Here is a 23,201-nt window from a genome sequence, read left to right as displayed (position 1 = left end):
TAACTCTATTATCAAGAGTGGACTATATATGGGAGTTATGGAATTATGGACCGATATTTAAAAAGCTTGTAGTATGGTTATTGAATACAAATTACTGATCGGTGTAAAATTTTGGTTCAGTACATATTTATACCCTACACCACCATAGTGGGGAGGGTATTATGCGTTTGTGCAGATGTTTGTAACGCCCAAAAATATTAGTCTAACACCCACCTTAAAGTATACCGATCGACTTAGAATCACTTTCTGAGTCGATTAAACGATGTCCGTCCGTCCGTCCGTCCGTCTGGTTGGCTGGCTGGCTGGCTGGCTGGCTGGCTGGCTGGCTGTCCATGTAAACCTTGTGCGCAGAGTACAGGTCGCAATTTTGAAGATATTTCGATCAAATTTGGTACATATTACTTTTTCGGCACAAGGACCAAGCCTATTGAAACTGGCTGAAATCGGTCCATTATTTCACCTAGCCCCCATACAAATGTCCCCTCGAAATTGGACTTTATCGGTCATAAATGTTTAATTTATCTATGTATCTACACAAATTTCGCTCCAAATAAGTTTTATATATACAAAATTCATGTCACCAAATTTTGTTACGATCGGTCCATAATTAGTCATAGCTCCCATATAGACCCGCTTCCGAAAATCACTTTAACGTGCATAAATCGCTTAAAAATGTTGGTATACACACAAAATTCAACATAGTTAACTTTAATATAGACATAAATCACACGACCTAATTTTATGGTGATCGGTCCATAATTGGTCATAGCTCCCATATAAGGCCCACTTCCGAAAATCACTCAAAAATAAAAATTATTAAAATTTTAAAAGAAAAATATTTTTACTCATTTACTTGGTGTAGGGTATTATATGGTCGGGCTTGACCGACCATTCTTTCTTACTTGTTTTTTTTAATATTTGTGTAGGTTAATGTATATTCCGGAAGTGATTCTTATATGGAGGCTATGACCAATTATGGGCCGATCATCATAAAATTTGGTATAGCGATTTTTATATTTTTATATTTGTATATTTAATTTTTTTGTTTCGAATTTCAACTTGATAACCATATTTTGAAGAAATTTATGCATGTTTAGGTGATTTTCTGAAATGAACTTTATATGTGAGCTATGGCCATATTAATTAATTTTAAACAAAAATCTATGAGTTTTTTTATCTCTTGGCTCATGCTGACCCAACGGTTCCAGGTCCCTTTCGGTTCCTTGCAGGTCATCCACAATATTAAATTTTCGTAAATAACTTCCTGAAGTCCTTATTTTCAATATTTCATAAAAAATATAAAACTTTTTTAACGATTTAAAGCCTTGGTTAACAAGGGGTTAAGTTATACTTTGGTGAAGTATATATAAGATTCGGCACTGCCGAATATACCTCTCCTACTTCTTTTTGACTCATATTCGCTGGATGAGAAATACTAAAAATGGTGTAATGAAAAGTTTAATGTATTTTTCCCTTTTTTTGAGTCGGGAATTACAAAAATTGTTATAGTTTGTGTTATTATTAAAATTATATAGGTATATTTTTTTATGAAAAAATATACATATAATTTGATTTTATTTGTTTAGAATGAAACATTTTTGAAAATAAAATGATTTAAATGCAAAATTTTTGGAAAGTAATCTAAAATAATTAAAAGTAATCTTTGAAAATAATCGGATTATTTTTAGATTACTTTTGATTATTTTTTGATTATTTGTAATCGTAATCAATTAGTAATCAGAAATTGTTCTGAAGAGAATTATATAATCAATTAAATTATTTGTGAAAAATAATCTAATTGATTACTAACCAAAATTAACAGCTATGTTTCTCGCATCGTAAAATATATCGCATGAAGTATGAAACAAAAAATTCCATCGTCCATCCATGAATGCGAAAACAGACAACACAGATTCTGTTCTTACTGAAATATTTCCAGTAATTAAGTGTGAAATGCGAGACAAACGTGAAAGACAAAACAGTGAAAGGCTAAAAAATTTAAAATGTAATAATAACACATTTGTGTTTTATTGCTTGTCATCATTTAAATATAAAACAAAATGTATAGAGTGGCGCTTATAACTGCTGAATTTTTAAAAAAATATATTTACAAACACATTCTTGTGTATGTGTATTAGAGCGTCCCTTAGAATTAAATTTTTTGAAATGTTGAAACGGTACCCGCTGAAAACTTTCGTAATGACCTAAAATACCTCCATAAAAAATGTGTAGCTTGTTCTAAGAAGGGCAACCCGTGCCGACTTTCGATTTAGTTTTGTGGTGCATTTACAAGGGGAAAAATGCATTTTTTCAGTTTTTTAAAAATATTTGTCATTAAATAATTACTTTTGCAATTTAATTTAAAAGAATCGAAATATGTACGTAATTGTCGTTCTAATAAGATATAAAAGACAAAAATTGGTTAAAAAATGTTAAAGTTATTAAAAAATCGCCAGGCCATTTACGTGTCTCAGGCCACTAGAACAAGAAATGTAGGAACAAAATAAACATATTTTGAGAAATATTTAAACAAAAGTTTATTCTTACTTAAAATAAATCCATATTTACTTGTATATTAGTTTTTATCTTCATATGATACAGTAAACCCTATGATACATATAACCAAAAAAAAATATTTTTTTAACGGCAGTATCAAAACTCCAATTTCAAATTTTTAAAAATTTTGTTAAACAAATTTCAGAATTTTTTGATCATCACATTGGGATTTATTTACAACATAATAGGGAATAAAAATGTGAAAAAAGTATGTCAATAACTCCTATAGTTTTTCCGCACCTGCGATATAATTTTTGCGATTTTCGACAAAAACTATTTCTTTACTGTTATTAATTTTAAGTAAAATCTGTTCAGAATATTTTAGGTCAGGTAATTTTAAATATAGTCTGAAGGGGTTCTTATAATCGGAAAACGTTAACCCATAAATCGTGAAGGTCAAAGGCCAAGGTTTTTTTGGTGGTATTTTAGGTCATTACGAAAGTTTTCACCGTATCGACATTTCAAAAAATATATAATCTCCCCTATCGGCAATAACATGTGAAATTTTGTTCCCATGAAATATCCATTTCCCTCGAAGGGAAAATTGCTATCGGGAATATCATGATGAACTTTACATTCACAATAGTTGATTTTGTTCGTAACAGCTGTTTATTGTTTACAAAATTCCACCTAAAAATTTCACAACAAGGGGAATTTTTTTTCACGTGAACAAAGTTGATGAACGAAAAAAGGAAAAGGGAAAATATTTCATGTGAAATGTTGATTCGCGATAGGGGTGAATATATATATATATTATTGTATGGAAAATTGAAAACTCATCTGTTTCAAAAACGAAGAGCAGTTTTGTGTTAGGTTAGTATAAAAAAGATCGGTAAAAATATCTTAAGATTTGTTTAATTTTTTTAAATTGTATTACTTTAATGTAGCAGGCTATGCAAGGAAACCTGTTATTAAAGAATATTGATCTACAAGTATTTTCTGATAACACTCTGCTACAAAATAAAACTTTTTGTCAGAACTTGAAAAGCGACCTAATGGGGGATGTAGGCCTAGGTGAGGACATACTAAAATCGTTTTCAAAGATTTTGAAACTCACACATTTTTATATCTATTTCAAACTGTTAAACAATAATTGATGGGCAACAAATTAAGCTTTATATTCCAAATTAATTAAGCTGTATATTCCAAAAAATTGTGTAAGTTTTTATAAAAAGTTTCGATTTATTTTTTATTTTTTTTCGTAATTTTTAAAATTCAACAACGGTTAATTTAATTTTTTTTTCTATGAAAACATATTTTTTTGCACAATGTTTTAAAGACAAAAATGACACATTACTTGTTAAAATCGGTTTATAGATGAAAAATTAATAAACTTTTTCGAAAAGTTTATTAAAAATTGTACAAATATTTTTTTGCACAGTTTTTTTTTTATTACTCATATGAGCTGGGGGAGAAAATACTAAAAAATGTGTTATTGAAAATTTTCATCCGATTTGAATAATTAACCCAGATATGCCGATTGCTTGAACTTGATCATTTTAAAAGTACTTTTATATTATTTTGTTATATAACAATCAAGCTACTTTTCATAAATATAAATTCCAAAAAATATAGTATTTATTCACTTGTAAATGTACAAAATTTTACTTTCCGTACAAACGATATATGTCCATAGTGACAGAATATGGGCATTATGAAAATATCACAAATTAAAAATTCAATAACTCAAAAATAGTAGCAAAAAATAATGCGATCACACAATCCCCCATGAGGTATTGGTGAGTACAAAGTATGTGAACAAAAAAATTGTATTTTAATAAACGTGACGTATCATGTAAACAAGAACTACATGTAGTACAGTCGGCATATCTGGGTTAAAACCCTGTTTTGTTAAAAACTAAATTTCCTTTATACATTGGTATAATTTGGTATAAGCTTTCATATCAAAATAAGCAATGAAAAGCGACTAAAATCAAAAACGTTGATAAATTTTGTTTTTCTTTTAGATATTCTTAACAAAAACTATACTTAATCAGTTTTCTTTCTAAACCACCCAGCAAAAACTTCGCTCACAAAGCTACAAATAATGTCTTTTTTAATAACTTACATTTTAAGTAGTCTAAAAAAAGTCTAAAAAAACAAAATTAACAAATAATCTATTACTTTTTTTCAATTTGCCCATTGCATGTTTATTTTTAAAAACGCAGAAAAAAATCATCCTTATTCTGGTTGTCGTCGTCGTTTTTGAGTCGACATCGCTTTCTGTCGACGTCACCTGATATCTTTAAATTTCCAGATAATAAGTGAAAAAAAAATCAAAATATGATACCTCCATATAGCTTATTATAATATTTTTTTCGACTAAATAAGGCCGCCTTTAAGAATGTTCTGGAAACAATATCGCCTTATTTGAAAGATGGAATTAAATCATCATTTATTTCAAAAACTATAAAATTGGTAACAACATTAAGATTTCCGGAACAGGGTTCGTATCAGGTTAGTGTTGGAAACGATTTTAATTTGGGTTTGGCGCAACCTGCCGTTTCTAAAATATTGGCCGAAACTCTGGATGCTTTAGAAATGAGAGTTTTTGAAAACAGAACTGGTTCTTTTCCTTTTCGGAGTACCATATTCTTGTTGAGGATTTGAGCTTGAAGGTACCGAATCCCCGTTATTTCGCGATGAAGGTCCAGGTATCTCTAGTTCAATGGGGGCATCTATTGTGTCCAATTCAATAACGTCAGACACTCCTTCCAAAAATCCTGCTGATTCTGGGAACTCAACATTATTGCCCTGATTCTGGCATAGGACACCTTGCACAACACCTTCAAGATTTATATGTTTATTAAACTGCAAGAGATTTGCTACATCTTCCTCGAAAGGGAGGAGTGCCAACTGTTTAAATCTACCGCCACCTGTAGAATTTCACTCACTTCTTTTAGTTACCTTTTTTAACTTTAAATTTTAAATCTTTCCATATCTAAAAAATATGATATATTTATGATACATATATATTAGGGTGGCCCTTAATAAACGAAAGTTGGATTTTGGCCATTCTCACCCCCCAGTTTGGTGAACATTAGTAAAAAAAATCATCCTGAAAAAATTTTAGGTAAATCGGATGGGGTTAAGACGTGCCGCAAGCCCTCTGAAGTTTTGAGATGCATTTACAAGGGGAAAAAAGGCATTTTTCAGTTTTTGTAAAAATTTTGCCATTAAAAAAATACTTTTGCAATTTAATTTAAAAGAATAGAAATGTGAACGCAATTGTCGTTCTAATGAGACATAAAAAACAGAAATTGGTCAAAAAATTTTAAAGTTATTAAAATATCGCCAGGCCATTAGCGTGTCTCAGGCAACTAGAACAAGAAAGGTAGGAACAAAATTAACATATTTTGATAAATATTAAAATAAAAGCTCATTTTTACTTAAAATATGTCCATATTTACTTGTATATGAGTTTTTGTCTTCATAGGATACCGTTAACCTATTCTTAGCTATGAACAAAAAAATAAAATTTTTTTAACGGCAGTTTCAAAACTCCATTTTCAAATTTTTAAAAATTTTGTTAAACAAATTTCAGATTTTTTTAATCATCTCATTGAGATTTATTAAGAATATAATAGGGAATAAAAATGTGAAAAAATTATGAAAATATCTCTTATAGTTTTTCCGTACCTGCGATTTAAATTTTGAAATTTTCGAGAAAAACCAATTATTTGGCAATTTTAACTCGAATGAGCTCTATTTCCTTACTCTTATGAATTTTAAGCAAAACTTATTCAGAATATTATAGTCCAGATAATTCTAAATATACTCTGAAACTTTTACTAAAATCGGAAAACGTTAATCCTTAAATCGTGAAGGTCAAAGGTCAAATTTTTCAATATTTGGAATTTTTCATGGAGAGATAGCGAAATATTATATACTTTTGGGCCGTTCACCAAACTGGGGTGTGAGAATGGCCAAAATCCAACTTTCGTTTATTAAGGGCCACCCTAATATATATATACATTAGAGTTCGTTTGTGACCAGGTCACTTCATTTGATTTTCGGGTATCATCATTTTTCTGAAGGTTTTTGCGCAAATAAAAATAATGGCGTCCTTTTTTTGGAAAATTTTCATTCCTTGTGGTGGTTCAACGCACCTAAAGACGCGCATTTTGAGCACATTTTTCTGTAGAGCAAAAACTGTTGAATATATTGCAAATCTGATTTCCAGTCGATTGTGTATCAAAAATTAATACAATTGATGTTTTTTGAATCCTTAAAAATAGTTCCAAAAACCCACAACAGGGGGCGCAAATTTCATAAACAAAATTAAAAAAAGTATTTTAGATTTTTTAAATATACACGATGAAAGGGCATTTTAAGCTTATCAAAAGGGTACCAACAATCCGTTATTATTTCCGGCCAAAAAATATAGCTTACTTTTGGGACATCGCGAACAAAAATAAGTAATTATTCCGCCGAAAAATAAGTAGTCTAATCGTAAAATTCCACTTATTTTTCGGCTTATTTGTAAGCAAAGTTTTTGATGGGATATTCATATATAAACATCTAATAATTTCCATACCTTTTGCCATCCATCGAAAAGTCTCCTGGGTGAGCCAAGAGCATTTAAAACTTTGGTCATATCTTCTCATTGAACTTTATAATTGCTTGGAACATTTCCTCGATTAAATCCTCTTGCGAAAGATGGATTTTTCCGCAACTCCTCAACAAGTTTTTCAAATTGGTAAGAATTTGATACTTTAATTTTTAAATTTGTTTCCATTTTGTTATATTTTTTGATTTTTAACTTTAAAAAAACAACTAGACGTCACCAAAAATGACTTGCGTCGACGACGATAACCAGAATTGTATTACTGTGTGAAAACTAAGCAGTGGTGTAGTGAGTAGAACAGCAGACTAGCAAACGGATAGTTGCTGGTTCAAATCGGGTCTGCGACTTATTTTGTTTTTTTATTTTTTTGTGTAAATAAAAATTCTATAAATAACTCTTCTAACAAAACCACTTATCCGGCCAAAAAATATAGCTTACTTTTAGGACATCGCGAACAAAAATAACTACTTTTTCAGTAGAATAGTAGTCTTATCGTCAAATTCCCCTTATTTTTCAGCTTATTTGTAAGCAAAGTTTTTGCTGGGCAATTAAAAAATATAAAGTCGGGCAAAGACTGACTGAGTTAAAGGTTAAAGAAATAATACTATTAAGTCTCCCTTATGGTAGGGTCATACATGACAAATAATTGACGAAAAAGACGTAACCACTAAATAAAATATATTTGCATTCTTTTATTTATTCCAAAAACTTATTTTACTTTGGATGATTCAAAACAAAAAATTTAAACAAAAAATTGTTGAGCAAATATTTGCCATGTGTGACCCTACCTTAACTAATTCAGGATAACATGTCTATACTTTCATGTTTATTGATTCATTGTAATGTGGATTATATCTCATTCGAAACGTATTATTAGAATAAAAAAAGTACCATAAAGACCCACATTTTGCATTCCTAATCAGCATCATAATTCTGGGTCCATTATTATAGAAAATGCTAAAGAAAGGTACCACTAAAGTCTCCTTTTGTCATTCAGAATCATGTGTACCATTTTGAAGAACGAAAAAGTTCTTCATAGTTTGGTTTAGTTCTCCTTTTTTGGTATCATAATACCATTGAGTCCCCTATTCTTGATTATTTCTTTACTGAAAAGCATATTAGTCAACTTTAATGTATACACGCTAACTAATTTAATATATTAAAAGAGTACCATTAAAATATATTTTACTTTATCCTCTTGAACACTAGTCAAGTTTGAATTATAAATTTGTATAGCATTTCCTATATTATCAACTGATTTTGTTTCTATAACACTTAATATTTAACAAATTATCTCAAAACCGAAACCGATCGGTTTTCAATTTTTTAAAACCGAAACCGCGGTTTTGAAATTCTTCGGTTTTTTTTTGGACAGTATGACCAATTATTTTTTACTTATTTTTCCTGTTTGAAATAAATTCAGGGAATGAAAAATCGTGACAATATATTATTGATGTACTGTATAAATAAATAATTGAGAATATGCTTACCATGGTTTAGTATTCTGCAAGACATCAATTAGTGTTTGCAACTGTTGTCTAAAATTATCACTAACTGTTATTTTTGCCTTTGAGGTTCCTCTCTGAGTATTCGTTGAGGTATTAGTTTGTATTTCCTAAAAAAAAGAAAAATATTAAATAGAAGCAAACATGGCACTTAAAAAATTTGTTTTTAATCCGTTAACTAGCGTTCAAAAAAACTCAATACTACACATTTTCACTCATACTGTCCAGTGAATTTTACTGGATATGTATACTAAAATGTGTCTACTTTGTGTCGCAAAAATGTTATTAAGCATATAAAAAATATTTTACAAAAACAAATTGCATTACTATCGAATTATGCTCATTTTAATGTTTAATTTAGTTATAAACAAATATCCCTAAAAATTAACTTAATAGATAACATTAAAAAGAACATTGTTAGGTCACCGTATAATATGTACTAATATTATTTATTGTTATTATTCATTTCATTAATTTGTTTTATTTTCCATTTTATTATATTAAATTTGTTAATATTTTTGTCTCACTGTTGTCACAGTAATTTGTTAGCATTTTTGTTCATACTAACCTCTGTAACTTATTTTGGTAATGACCCGTTAGTTTTAATTCGCCCTTATTCTACTTGGCGTCGTCAACATCGTCGTCAATTTTGGGTCAACATCACTTTTAGTCAACATCAACACCGCGTCAACACTAATTTGGTATTCCCTAACAGTCTTAAAACGATGTTGACTGTTTATCGATAATTTTAATGCATATATCTAATATTTGAATCAGCTGATTTATTTTGTTTACTATTGTTGTCGAAAGTAGTACTTTTTTAAATAAAAATAAATAATTATATTAAAAAAAATGTTTTTCCTTCCCGTGCCAGATTCTAATTCTAATTATGAAGAAAAGAAAAATTTAATAGTGGAAAGAAGATTATTCAGGCAGAAATCAAACATTTTTAAATTGCCGGATGAAAAGTAAGTGGTAAATGTAAAGTCCTCTACTTGGAAGTTATACATTTTATTGGTTCTTTAAAAGGTTTGAAAGTTATTTTCGGCTAAATAAAACCGAATTTAAGTATAGCTCCTCATTTGAAAAACGGGGTTAGATCAACATTTGTTCCGAACACAATCAAATTGGCAGCAACATTACGGTTTTTAGCCCAAGGATCTTACCAGCTGAGTATCGGAAATGACTATAACTTGGGACTATCACAGCCTGTCATGTCGAGGATACTGTCTGAGACTATAGATGTCATGGAAAGAATAATTTGTCCAAAGTGGATTAAGTTTGAAATGACAGATGCCGAGAAAACCGAAGCAAAATTGCTTTTTTTTGAAAAAAATGATTTCCCAGGAGTGATTGGGTGTGTGGATGGAACCCACATAAAAATTTTGGCCCCAGATAAAAATGACCAACACCTTTACTTTAATCGAAAAGGATATTTTAGCTTAAATGCTATGATTGTAAGTATATAATAAACATATTTTGGTTGTATTTAATATTCATAGATATTTCACATCAACGTAGATTTGTGATCACAAAATGCGAATTCGTTTTTTGGATGCCCGATACGCAGGTTCTTCTCATGATTCACTAATCTGGAACGTTAGCAGTGCAAAAGCAGTATTACATGAACGGTATAATGCTACTAAATGCCATTTAGTAATTTATTTATTATACCCTTCACCATGAGTGGCAAGGGTATATATAAATTTGTCATTCCGTTTGTAATTTCTACATTTTTCATTTGCGACCCCACAAAGTATATATATTCTGAATCGTTATAGATAGTGGAGTCGATATAGCCATGTCCGTCTGTGTGTTGAAATCAACTTTCTGAAGCCCCCAAATAACTTACATACACGAATGATACATCAATATCTCCGAAATTCTTCCGGCTCAGTTGCTATTTAAAATCTAGAAAATCGGTCCACAAATGGCTGAGATATAAGGAAAAAACCAGGACAACCTCGATTTTTGACCCATATCTGGATTACTAAATCATTAATATAGACAATATGGATAACTAATGATAGATATTTCAAAGACCTGTGCAACGACATATATAAGAGTTAGTTGGACCTACAATGGGTCAAAATCGGAAAAAATATTTTTTAATCCGAATTTTTTTTTCACCAAAATTTTTTTTCACTAAATATTAAAAAAAAAATTTTAAAAAAAAATTAAAAAACAATTTCGAAAAAACACTGTAAAAAAAAAATTAAATTTTGTTTATTTAAAATTTTTATTTTAAAGTATATTTTGGTGAAGGGTATATAAAATTCGGCACAGCCGAATATAGCTCTTTTACTTGTTTTTTGATCAGGTGATGCCGGCTATCCTCTTCAGCCATATTTGATGACGCCATATCGATCGACTGTTGCAGGAAGTGCAGAGGCTACTTATAATTTGAAACATGCTAAGGCCAGAAATGTTGTAGAGAGAACGATTGGCGTGTTAAAAAACCGATTTCGCTGTCTTTTGGTTACGTCAAGTGCAAAAGCCATACAAATTGTCAATGTCTGCGCAGCACTACACAACATATGTATTGATCACGGATTGGATGATACGAATGATGGTATAGAATTAAACCAAAATGATGTTGAAGTACATGACTACACCGACATGTTACAAAGTTCTGAGACAGTTCAAATAAGGCAACAAATAAAACAAACTTTTCTATATTTCAAATCAGTGTTTTAATTCATTTCTCCTTAAACTAAATAACAAGTTAAGTTATATTATGTATTATAACAAAACAAAAACGTAACAAAAAAAAGCTCTAATTTTAAATCACATTTCTTAAAAAACGAAATTAAATTACATATGTAGTAAAAACAAGTAAGAGTGCTATATTCGGCTGTGCCGAATCTTATATACCCTTCACCAAATTATACTTCAAAATTTTAAATATTTTAAGGTAAACAAAATTTAATTTTTTTCCAGTTGTTTTTTTAATTTTTTGGAAAAATTTTTTTTTCGATTATTTAAAATTTTTTTTTTTAAATTTTAAATTTTTTTTTTTGTTTTGTAATTTTTTTTTTTGTGAAAAAAAAATCGGGTTAACAAATTTTTTTCCGATTTTGACCCATTGTAGGTCCAACTTACTATGGTCTTATATATGTCGTTGCAAATGTCTCTGAAATATCTATCATTAGATATCCATATTGTCTATATTAATGTCTTAGTAATCCAGATATAGGTCAAAAATCGAGGTTGTCTTGGTTTTTTCCTCATATCTCAGCCATTTGTAGACCGATTTTGCTGATTTTAAATAGCAAAATTCTCGAAAGCATGTCTGACAGAATTATTGAAGATTTGGATCCAGAAGATATCTGGGGTCTTCAGAAAATTGATTTCAACAGACAGACAGACATGGCTTAATCGACTCCGCTATCTATAAGGATCCAGAATATATATACTTTATAGGGTCGGAAATGAAAAATGTAGAAATTACAAACGGAATGACAAACTTATATATACCCTTCTCACGAAGGTGAAGGGTATAATAAGGAACGAAACAAATGAATTAATTTTCATTGAAACTATTGCTGAATTTGGCTGTTAAGTATCCTTGATGCATAATTTAATTTGTTTTATCTTCAATTCAGTTTCATGCATCTCTTTTTCTCTTTCGGATTTTTCTTCAGCTAATTTTAATTTTTTCTCTTCAATGTGCAAAAGTTCTTTGCATCTCTTAAGGTAAGGTCAGATTACGCAAATTATTTGACACAAAATGTTTCATATGTTTGATCAAAACTACATCATATAATCCATGGGTTGATTTTGTGGTCACACTGTACACATTTATTTGCCATATTTGTTTAATAAAACTACACAAAAATACTATCAAACACACGAAGGGGAAAATATATTTGTCTTGTGGTCACATTAATGGTAATATTTTTTCTAAATAATTAAAAACTTTAATTCCTTCAAAAAAAACTTTAATTCCTTTCATCAATAAATAAGACATTTCTAGAAATTAAAATATTACTAGATTTTTCTTTACAATTAAAAGAATTGTGAAATTTCAGTACTTTTATTTAAACGTCAAATATTTTATGTTTCTAGTTTGAACAGAAAATATTTTTCACGGCAAACAAGAACACAGGTGAATTTGGTCAAACAAATTTATTTGCCGACAACAAAACATTCTTGTAATGTGACCACTGTGTGACCACTAATTAGCAAATATTTCCCTGCATTTTGGGTAACTTTTTATTTGATCTTGCAATTCATTTGCAAGATCAAACAGCGTCAAATAACAGCTGTTGCATCATGTGTTATCGCAAAAGTAGTGTTGCTATATCTTAAATTAAAAATCGCTACATAATGAAAAAAAATCGTGGATAAGAACTCAAGCTTGAAAAATTGAATAATATAATTATTAAATGTTTATTTATTAAATTATATAACTATCAACGTATTAAAATTAGTGCATATGTAGGTATAATTTTACTTAAAGTATGCAAAGTTTCCCTAATACATATAATAAACTATTTTGGAATTTTATTGTATTGGTTTGGCTTTGTTTGGATTTTGAACTAAAAATCGCTTTATTCAAACTAACAATAATCAAATAAGTGAACTGTGAAAAAGAAAAAAATATTTTTAAAATGTTGAAACCAAAGTATATACAAGTAGTCCGGCTCTTTGACAGCAGTACCTAACTCTATATTTGTGTTAGTAACAAAAATTTATATTTTTTACCAGCCACACAGAGCTTCATAGAAATGTTTTAAATTGTAATTTGTTTGAATTTTATATGATTTTCAATACGGAAAATTGAAACTCTGTTAAATTGTTAAAATTCTACCACAAACACAACAAAATTAATAAAAAAAAAATGTTTTTTTAGATTCTGCAAATTGGACGTGTTTCAGAAATGAAAATGTACTAGAAGTGTAATTAAAAAGATTAATTAAAAAGAAAATCATAATTGAAATGATTTTTTTTTTAAATATTATTAATCGAACATGACTTTTTCCAAACATTATTCATTGAGAATAGGGACATGTTCACAAATATTATAAAATTTTACGGAAATGTTTACCTTTTTTACATAAATTTTTAATTAATTGCAATTCAATTGTATTATCTTAAGATTTAGAATAACAATTTTTATATTCTTCTGCAGTAAAAAAAATAAAAAGATCATTCTGTTTAACAATTAACAATCAAATCATACTATTTATGTATGTTAAAACTATTTTCTTTGATTTTAAATTCAATCTTTACAAATACAATAAATATTCAATACAAACGTATGAAACGTATAAAAATATAAATCGCTTAAAAATACAAAAATCGCAACATAGACTTCATGTCTTCAATTAGTTTTTCTCCCAGTATGGCATTCTAGGCTGAATGACTTTTATGTGAAGAGGAAGACTTCATTTATTGATGCATTTTTTTAGTGAAAATAGTTTAAATAACAAATGTTCAAGAAATACTGAATATGTATTTATGTTTAAAAAAAATAGTGAAATTGTCTCTTTAATTTAGTGCCAAAAATACTTAAATATTCTCCTTTTATTTTTCTGCCATGCTGAGCAAATGATTTCTGTTTTTGCTCTATTTGATCAAACGATTATTTGATGAAAATATTTGATATAGTGTGACCACACGGCAAATATATTTAATGATTCTTTTAGGCAGCAGTTTGGTCAAACAAAATGTGAAAAATTAAATTCAATATATGATAACAAAATTCATCAAAACTTTATTCAAATAATTGCTTTACAATTCGAAATAACTGATTTAACTTTAAAAAGATATGCAAGATCAAATTATATATTTTTTATGTATTTATATAGCTAGTGGTCACACTATGTTCACATTAAGAAAATATTTGGTTTGCCGACAAATAATTTTGTTTGACTAAAATCAACTGTTTTGTTGTTTGCTCTAAATTTTATTTGTGGTCAGATTCAAGCAATGAAATATTTGACGAAAAACTTCAAATATTAGCTGTGTCTGACCGTACCTTTAGACTGCGTTTTACTGACGAAATGGAATTTGTTATATCCGTCAAAAGCTTTGCCTGTTCGTTACTATGCTTTTGAAGTAAGTCATAGTGGTTTTCAGGACTCTGGCTTTTTTTTGTGGAACAACTTTGACTTCTTTGTAAAGGGGTAGAGTTTTCATTCAGAACAGAAGTTGTTGCAGGTGCAAATTGGCGACGTACACCTTCTGGAGATTTTTGCACATTTGACAAATCCAAATCAATAGTGTCAACAATTTCTTCCATTATTTGTTGAAGCTCCCGTGGACCCCCTGAAAAGCACCCCCAGGGTTTATTTGCCTTTGAAACTGTACCAGATTCGCAACAGTTTCCTCCAATGGGGAGAGTGTAAGCTGCGTAAATATTCCACCTCCAGTTGCTGTACACTCGGCTTTATTAGTCAATTTTCTTTTGACTTTAAATTTTAAGTCCCGCCAAACCTGTAAGAAAATGTTTGTCATAAAAGATACATATATTTTAAAAAACTATTTGGCGTACTTTTTGCCACCCAAAGGCATTTAGCACCGTTGAAATACTCTCCCACAGCTCTTTAAAATTATTGGGAACAGTACCCCTCCGAAATCCTTTTGCAAGTGCAGGATTTTTTTCCATTTCTTCTACCAATTTCTCAAATTGGGTTGAATTTGTAATTTTAACTTTTTCTTTATCCATTTCTTTTATAATATAAGAAATGGATAAAGAAACTTTTTTTAACACAAACAAATCTATGTCAACACCAAAAACAATGGCGACAAAATCAAAGTCAATTTAAGGCAACATCGCCGTCACATTTACTTAGCGAATACAATAACCATATTGACAGCAATCGATAAATGTCAATATTGTCAACGGGAATACGAATTTACAACAAACGATTAAAAACGGTGCGGCGTTGTGTAGTGTTGATGACGCCAAGTAGAATAAGGGCGATTATTTGTTTCTCACTTCAATTCTTGTATGTTGTTGTTATCCTTAAAAATGCAATTTATTTATTTTGGAGACTTATTGCATGTATGTATGTAGGTGTTTTTGCATACTTTAATGTAAAAACAAGTTCAATAGTACATTGGAAGTGAGAAACAAATAATAATACAACAACAGTGTAGCTCTTATTTACAAGTTCAACTTTCATCAACCTATAGATAACAATTCGCCATATACAGAATTACAGAATTTTATTAAAAAATTGATATTAAATCTAACTAATTGATATTAAATCTAACTAAAAATAATTTTGTTGGCTCGATACTTAAAAACATTTTTTGTGGAAAAATAAAATAAATAAAAAGTGACTAAAAATGTTACCGCTTATCGTTATATACAAAAATACCCAGCAAAAACTTGGTAATGACTTGCAATTACTGAACAGCTACTTTTCAATGACTACTACATACCACCTGCATTACATATAAGTAGTTTAGTAATGGCTGGAATATAATCTGATACATAAGTACTTGTTTATGAGCTAAAGTCTAAAAAAACAAAGTAAACAAACAAAACAAATAATCAGTTACTTTTTCTCAATTTGCCCATTTATTTTATTGCATGTTTATTTTTAGAAAAACAGAAAATAATATAGTACTACTGAGTGAAAACCATTATTTAATGCACAATAAAATAACTAAGCAGTCGTGTAGTGAGTAGAACAGCAGACTAGCAAACGGATAGTTCATGGTTCGACTCTTAGCTGCGACTTATTTTTTTTTATTTGCAAATACAAAAATCTATAAATAACTCTACAACAAAACACCTTATTTAACTGCCTATTTGTAAGCGAGGCACAGTGGGTGATCTGAAAAAAAGTGGAAATAAATCTGTAACTTCTAAACGAATAGCCCGATTTTAATAAAATTTCCCATGGCGATAAAGGTGTTGATAAGATTAAGTTTTGAATTTGGGCTTATAACACTCGGGTATATCAAAAATTAAAAATGATGCCAAATTTTTGTTTGCGAACAGATTTGAAAGATTTTTATATATATGGAATCTACTAGACGAGATATACAAAAAATATTGCTTTAGCCATATATTATCTCATATAGTTTACGAGTTATTCGCATTTGAAAAGTAAAATTTTATTTTATTTACCTACCTTGGTCTGGTTTTCCGCTAATAACGGATCCAATTCTTTCCCGATTTTCTTGAAATATAATTTTTTGAATTAACAAGACATGTAGTAATAATAGTAGGAAAGAATTGTTTAAAAACCTATACTGAGTCCAATTTTTCAATATTTGGAATTTCTCTTGGAAAGATTTCGAAATGTTGTATATTTTTGGGCCGATTTTGATGAAATTTAACAAAAATATAACACAAAGCCTAGTATTTACAAAAAACAGCAGAAAAATTAAAATATAGCACTTGGTGTTAAAATGACCCCAAACTTCTAAAACCATACAAATATTATGATTTTAAAAGTTTGGGGTAATTTTAACCCCAAGTGCCATTAAAAGTAAATTTCCATTCTTGTGCTGTTATTATAAATCCTAGAGTTTATGTTATATTTTTTGGTAAATTTCATCAAAATCGGCCCAAAAATATACAACATTTCGAACATTTCGAAATCTTTCCAAGAGAAATTCCAAATATTGAAAAATTTGACCTTCACAATTTAAGGGTTAGCGTCTTCCGATTTTAGTAGAAGTTTCAGAGTATATTTAGAATTATCTGGACTATAATATTCTGAATAAGTTTGGCTTATCTGTTTGTTTTCTCTACAAACAGACGAGCATTTTATTCGCTCCGCGATTTTATTAAAATTTTATTGTTTTTTAGTGCAAATAAAAATTTTAAAAATTAGCGATTGGACGCTTTGAAATTATATTTGTGTCTAGTGATAAATACAAAAATTTGCAAAAGCAATTTTGTTTAAAAAAAAGAAAAACAACTGGTTTAAAAAAAATAAAAAGTGTTAATTCCTTTTGTTTGTTTTAAAAGAGCACATGAGTTCTCATGATGAGAGGAGGCTCAGTATGAACGGCAGAAATGCCTACATATTTCTTAACGGAGAGTGATCAACACAAAAAAATAAATGACCCCAGCTACAACAAAAATTATTTAACCGCCAAACCAGCTGAGAGAGCACGCTCTTGTTCCCTCGTGATACAATTACACGAACAAAATAATACACAAACAATATCACCAACCAATTTATGTTTAGAACAAAGCATAAAAGAAAATATGAAAAATTTAAATACAACAACAACTATACCAGTTTTAAAAACACAGACAAATACTGTTAATAAACAAGCTTGTGATCCACTAACAAAGAATAGTGAGAGTTTGAGTGTTTTAAACACTAAACAAACCACAATAAATAATGATGGTACACTGAAGGGCGCTATACCAAAAAGAAAGATAAGTATATTGAAATCACCAGTACTACCAGGTATGCTTAATAAAAGAAATTTAAGTCCCCAAAATAATGGAACGTCTGTCAAGAAACAGAAGATAGTTGATATTCCCTTGATAGGCAATCGTTTCGCACTCTTGAGCGAGGATAATAATAAGAGTATAAAAGATGGTACTTACGAAAAGAAATCATTAAAGCCACCACCAATATATCTGCGTGAGTCCAGCTCGAATAATTTGGTCAAAACATTTGTTGAACTCATTTGAAAAAATAATTTCCATATTGTTCCAATAAGAAAAGGCGGTGTGCAAGAGACGAAAATAGTCGTATACACTGAGGATTTTTATAGAAAAATCTCTCAATACCTAAATGATAATAAAAATAATTTTTACACCTATCAACTGAAAAGTAGTAAAGGGTCTATCCCTTTAATGACAGTTGTCATTAAAGGGATAGAGTCCAGTGGTGAGACTAATGATATCAAGGAGGCCCTGCAAGAATTGGGCTACGAAGTAAGAGCTGTAGTTAATATATTTAACAAAGATAAAATTCCTCAGCCAATGTTTAGAGTCGAGTTGGAGCCAGAAAAAATAAATTGAGGGGAAATGAAACTCACCCAATTTACTCAACATGATATCTGTTAAATCGTAGAATAACCATTGAGGAGCCTCTTAAAAGAAATCGTCCTGTTCAATGTGGCAATTGTCAAGATTTTGGACATACTAAAAATTATTGTACCTTGCGAACAGTGTGTGTGGCATGCGGAGACCTTCATTCTTCATCACAATGTGATATCCTAAAGAATGGTCTCAGAAGAAAATGTGGTAACTGTGGTGGCGATCATTCAGCCAACTACCGCGGGTGCCCAGTTTATAAGGAGTTATTGAACAGATTAAGAGAGAGGCAAAAGCTAATAAGAGGGAAAACATCTGAAGTACCAGCCTACAAATTTGAAAACACCTATCCACCAGTCAATTCTGAAGTTCCGCTATTGAACAAGCAAGCAGCCTCAACACAATTAAATTTACAATCCACTCAAATTGATCAGCCTAATAATGTAGCAGGTTCTTATGCCAATGTTTTGAGAACGGGTTACCAGCAGCCTGGTGTTCCCCATAAAATGGGAGGGTTGGAAGCACTTATGCACGCGCTTACCCAGAATATTACCTCTCTTAATCAAAATATGACAAACTTTATGTCATCCATTCAAAACACAATACAAGAGCTTTTAAGAGCGCAGAACCAAATGATACAAATCCTCTTAACAAAAAAATGAGTTATTTGAGACTATGTTTCTGGAATGCAAACGGTTTAAACCAAACTTCATGCAGAATAAAAACATCGACGTGCTATTGGTTTCGGAAACTCATCTTACCAATAGGTATAACTTTTATATTTCGTGTTATACATTCTACTGTACAAATCATCCTGATGGTAAGGCACATGGTGGCACTGGTATTTTAATTAGAAATCGTTTAAAACATTATCCCCTAGATGAATTCTCAAAAGACTGTATGCAGGCAACATCCATTCATCTGGAAAGCTTTGCTGGAGATTTAAATATAAGCGCGATCTATTGCCCACCACGCTTTTCAATGACAAAGGAGAAGTTTGAAGAATTCTTTAGCACGCTAGGAGGTCGCTTTCTGGTATGTGGCGACTATAATGCCAAACACACTTACTGGGGCTCTCAACTAATGAATCCCAGAGGTAGACAGCTTTATAAAGCATTAGTTGATCGCAACAATGGCCTGGATATTGTGTCCCCTGGACAACCAACATACTGGCCTGCTGATCCTAAAAAAATTCCTGATCTCATAGACTTTGCCATAACAAACAAGTAAGAGTACTATATTCGGCCGTGCCGAATCTTAAATACCCTCCACCTAAATATGATGGTATAAAAGCTGAAATAATATAACAATTGTTAGAAAGACTAGTTTACGCAGAACATATTTTATTTCAAATGTTCAAAAAATTGTATATAATTCAGCAATTTATAACTGAAATTCCTATTAGAACGTTTGACACAGTTAATTATTGTCTTTTAATTGAGAAATTGTCGTCTAAATTTAATTTTTCTAAATCTTCGTGTAAATTATTATTTTCTTACATAGGTAACCGTAAACACTTTGTTGGAACTGGGTTAAACGATCTACAATATCTGAGTGTCAAAGTGGCGCACAGTGGTATGAGAAAAAAAAAGAGGGAAACAAATCTGTAACTTCTAAACCCTTAGTCCGATTTTAATGAAATTTCACATGCGCAAAGGGGAAGTGTTGTCGAGTTTAAGTCTGGACCTCAACATTTTTCCCTTTTAACCTCAAGTGAAGAAACAGAGTATAAAAAAGGGTACACAAATATATTTAGACAAATTTCAAAATATTTGGTTGTGGGACTTATGTGTTAGCTATGACCTATTATCGTTCGATTGTTATAAAATATTTTAACGTGATTTTTATGTATTTATATGAGAGCTGGTGCCAATTATGGGCCAATATTCACAAAATTCGGTATTATGATTTTTGAATACAAATTACTGATCTGTATACTATTTTTATTTAATATATGGATGCTATGACCTATTATGGTCCTAAGTATTTGAGGGCTAATTTAGTAGAATTTCATATAAACAACGCTATTAACAAGAATGGATCTTACGTGGGAGCTATGCCGAATTATACACCAATATTTAAAAAATCTTGTAGTACGATTCTTGGATACAAATTACTCATCGGTGTAAAATTTTGGTTGAGTGTAGATTTTTATGGATATTTGTGCAGGGTAATGTGTTTTCCTGAAGTAGTTCTTATATGGAGGTTATGACCATTTATGGGCCTATCATCATAAAATTTGATACATCGATTTTTGTATATATTGAATAAATTTGTTTTGAATTTCAACGTGATAACTATATTTGTAAGAAATTTATGAGGATATAAGTGATTTTCGGGAGTGGACCTTATATGGGAGCTATGGTTAAATATGGACCGATATTCACAAAATCCAGAAGTATGATTACTGGATTCAAATTACTGGATCTGTGCGTAATTTCATTTTGATATCGATATGTTTTTAATACTTTTTAAGGTTAATATCTTTTTTCGGAAATGGGCCTTATAGGGGAGCTATGACCAATTATCGGCCAATCTGCATAAAATTTGGTACAGTGATATCTATATATATGAGTATAATTTTTGTCGAATTTTAGCATGATAAATGTATTTATAAGAGATTTATGAGTACTTAACTGATTTTTGGAAGTGGACCTTATATGGGAGCTATGGTCAAATATGGACCGATATTCACAAAATCCAGTAGTATGATTTCTAAATATAAACTATGGATGTGTGTGAAATTTTGTTTTGATATTGGTATTTTTTAGATATTTATGTAGGTTATTGTGTTTTTTGGAAGTGGTCCTTATATGGGAGCTATAACCAATTATCGGCCGATTTTCATAGAATTAGGTACAGCAATTTTGGTATATATGGGGATTATTCATGTCGAATTTCAACTTGATAGCGATATTTATAAGACATTTATGCTTATTTAAGAGATTTTCGGAAGTGTACTTTATATGGGGGCTATGGTCAAATATGGGCCGATCCACGAAAAATTTTGTAATATAATTTCTTTTACCACGAAACTTATTTTCGCTTAATTTCATGTGGATATTCCTATTCTGTAGGCATTTATAGACCATATAACCATATTTCGGGAAGAAATTTGTATGGGGGCTAGGAGAAATCTTGGACCGATTCTTATAATTTTAACCAGAGTTACTCCTTTTATCATAAAAGTAACGAGTGCAAAATTTTATGATATTAGCTGCAATATATTTACAAAAAATGTCCAAAAATATATGAAAATTATCAATTTTTTTTTTAGGTTGTCCCATATTTTCATTCATAACTTTGGTTCCACTGTACCGATTTCGCTGATTTTCAATACCAAACTGCTTAGGAGAACAATAAACATTCTTTTTGCAAGTTTAACCATTTTGTTTGTCTATTTTGGACGTGAGCGTGTTTTACACAGACAGACAGACAGACAGACGGACAGACAGACGGACATGGCTCAATCGACTTAAAATTTCATAAGGATCAATAATATATATACTTTGTTGGGTCTCAGATGAATATTTCTCAATGTTACACACGGAATGACAAACTTATATATACCCTCATTCACCACTTATGGTGGTGGAGGGTATAAAAATATTAATCAAATTCAATATCTACAGAAATGTCATATGATTTATCTTCTGATCATTCCCCAATTATAGTATCTTATTACGGGAGGACTAACATTTCAAAATTTCATACTGAAACATATTACTTTAAAACAAATTGGCTTAAATACAAAAAATATATAAGCAGTCATATCCACACAGATCTCTGTATTCAGTGTGAGGAAGATGTAGATAAAAGTGTCAATGACTTTACGTCATTAATTGTATCGGCTCTAAATCATTCAAAGAGACAAATATTTCCTAAAACTGATATGCACATTTCCAACTCAGATATTGAACGACTTCTTTTAGAAAAGAGAAAACTCAGAAGAGAATGGCAACAAAGTAGATCACCTGCTGCAAAGCAGAGGCTGTCTGCTGCTAGTAAAAACCTGAAAAAAGCCCTTCAATTAGAGGAGGATCGCAGAAATAGAAATTACATTCAAAGTTTAACGCAGCACGGAGGAAAAGAATAAAATATTTGCCGATCACTTAAGTACAGTCTTTCAACCAAACTCGCCAACTACTGTATTTGAACTTGAAGAGCCACCTGTGTCAACATTATCTAATGATGACATATTAGATATAAGCCCAGAAGACATTAACGAAGTAATCAAGGATAATATAATATTAAAAAAATCACCTGGAAATGATTCTGTTACACCTACTATGATTAAAAACCTACCGAGTGTGGCAATAATTGTGCTGTCTACAATATTTAATGCGATCTTTAAACATGGAGTTTTTCCGACAAATTGGAAAACTTCTCAGATAATAATGATACCAAAGCCAGGTAAGGACTTGACCGTACCATCCTCCTATAGACCAATAAGCTTGCTTCCATGCTTATCGAAACTGTTCAAAAAAGTGTTCCAAAAGAAAATCATACCATTTTTAAATGAGAGAAATATAATCCCAGTTCATCAATTTGGTTTCCGGGAACGCCACGGAACAATCGAACAAGTTAATCGTATAACCGGGGAGAT

At 30.3% G+C, this 23,201-nt stretch overlaps 1 protein-coding gene and 1 pseudogene across 1 annotated transcript in view; one reads left to right on the top strand and one right to left on the bottom strand.

The window, feature by feature from the left end:
- LOC135949979 (myosin-I heavy chain-like) overlaps positions 1–23,201 on the bottom strand; it is a 361,957-nt gene that overhangs the window by 36,634 nt on the left and 302,122 nt on the right. Inside the window, exon 9 of the mRNA XM_065499455.1 lies at positions 8,614–8,738. Coding sequence (XP_065355527.1) covers positions 8,614–8,738 — 125 coding nt within the window. The remainder of the gene's footprint in view (positions 1–8,613; positions 8,739–23,201) is intronic.
- Positions 9,481–11,325, top strand: LOC135948869 (putative nuclease HARBI1; annotated as a pseudogene).

Source organism: Calliphora vicina, chromosome 1, assembly GCF_958450345.1.
Source record: "Calliphora vicina chromosome 1, idCalVici1.1, whole genome shotgun sequence".
Lineage (NCBI taxonomy): Eukaryota > Metazoa > Arthropoda > Insecta > Diptera > Calliphoridae > Calliphora > Calliphora vicina.
The sequence above is the reverse complement of the archived record's forward strand: the minus strand, read 5'-3'. Positions and strand labels throughout refer to the sequence as shown.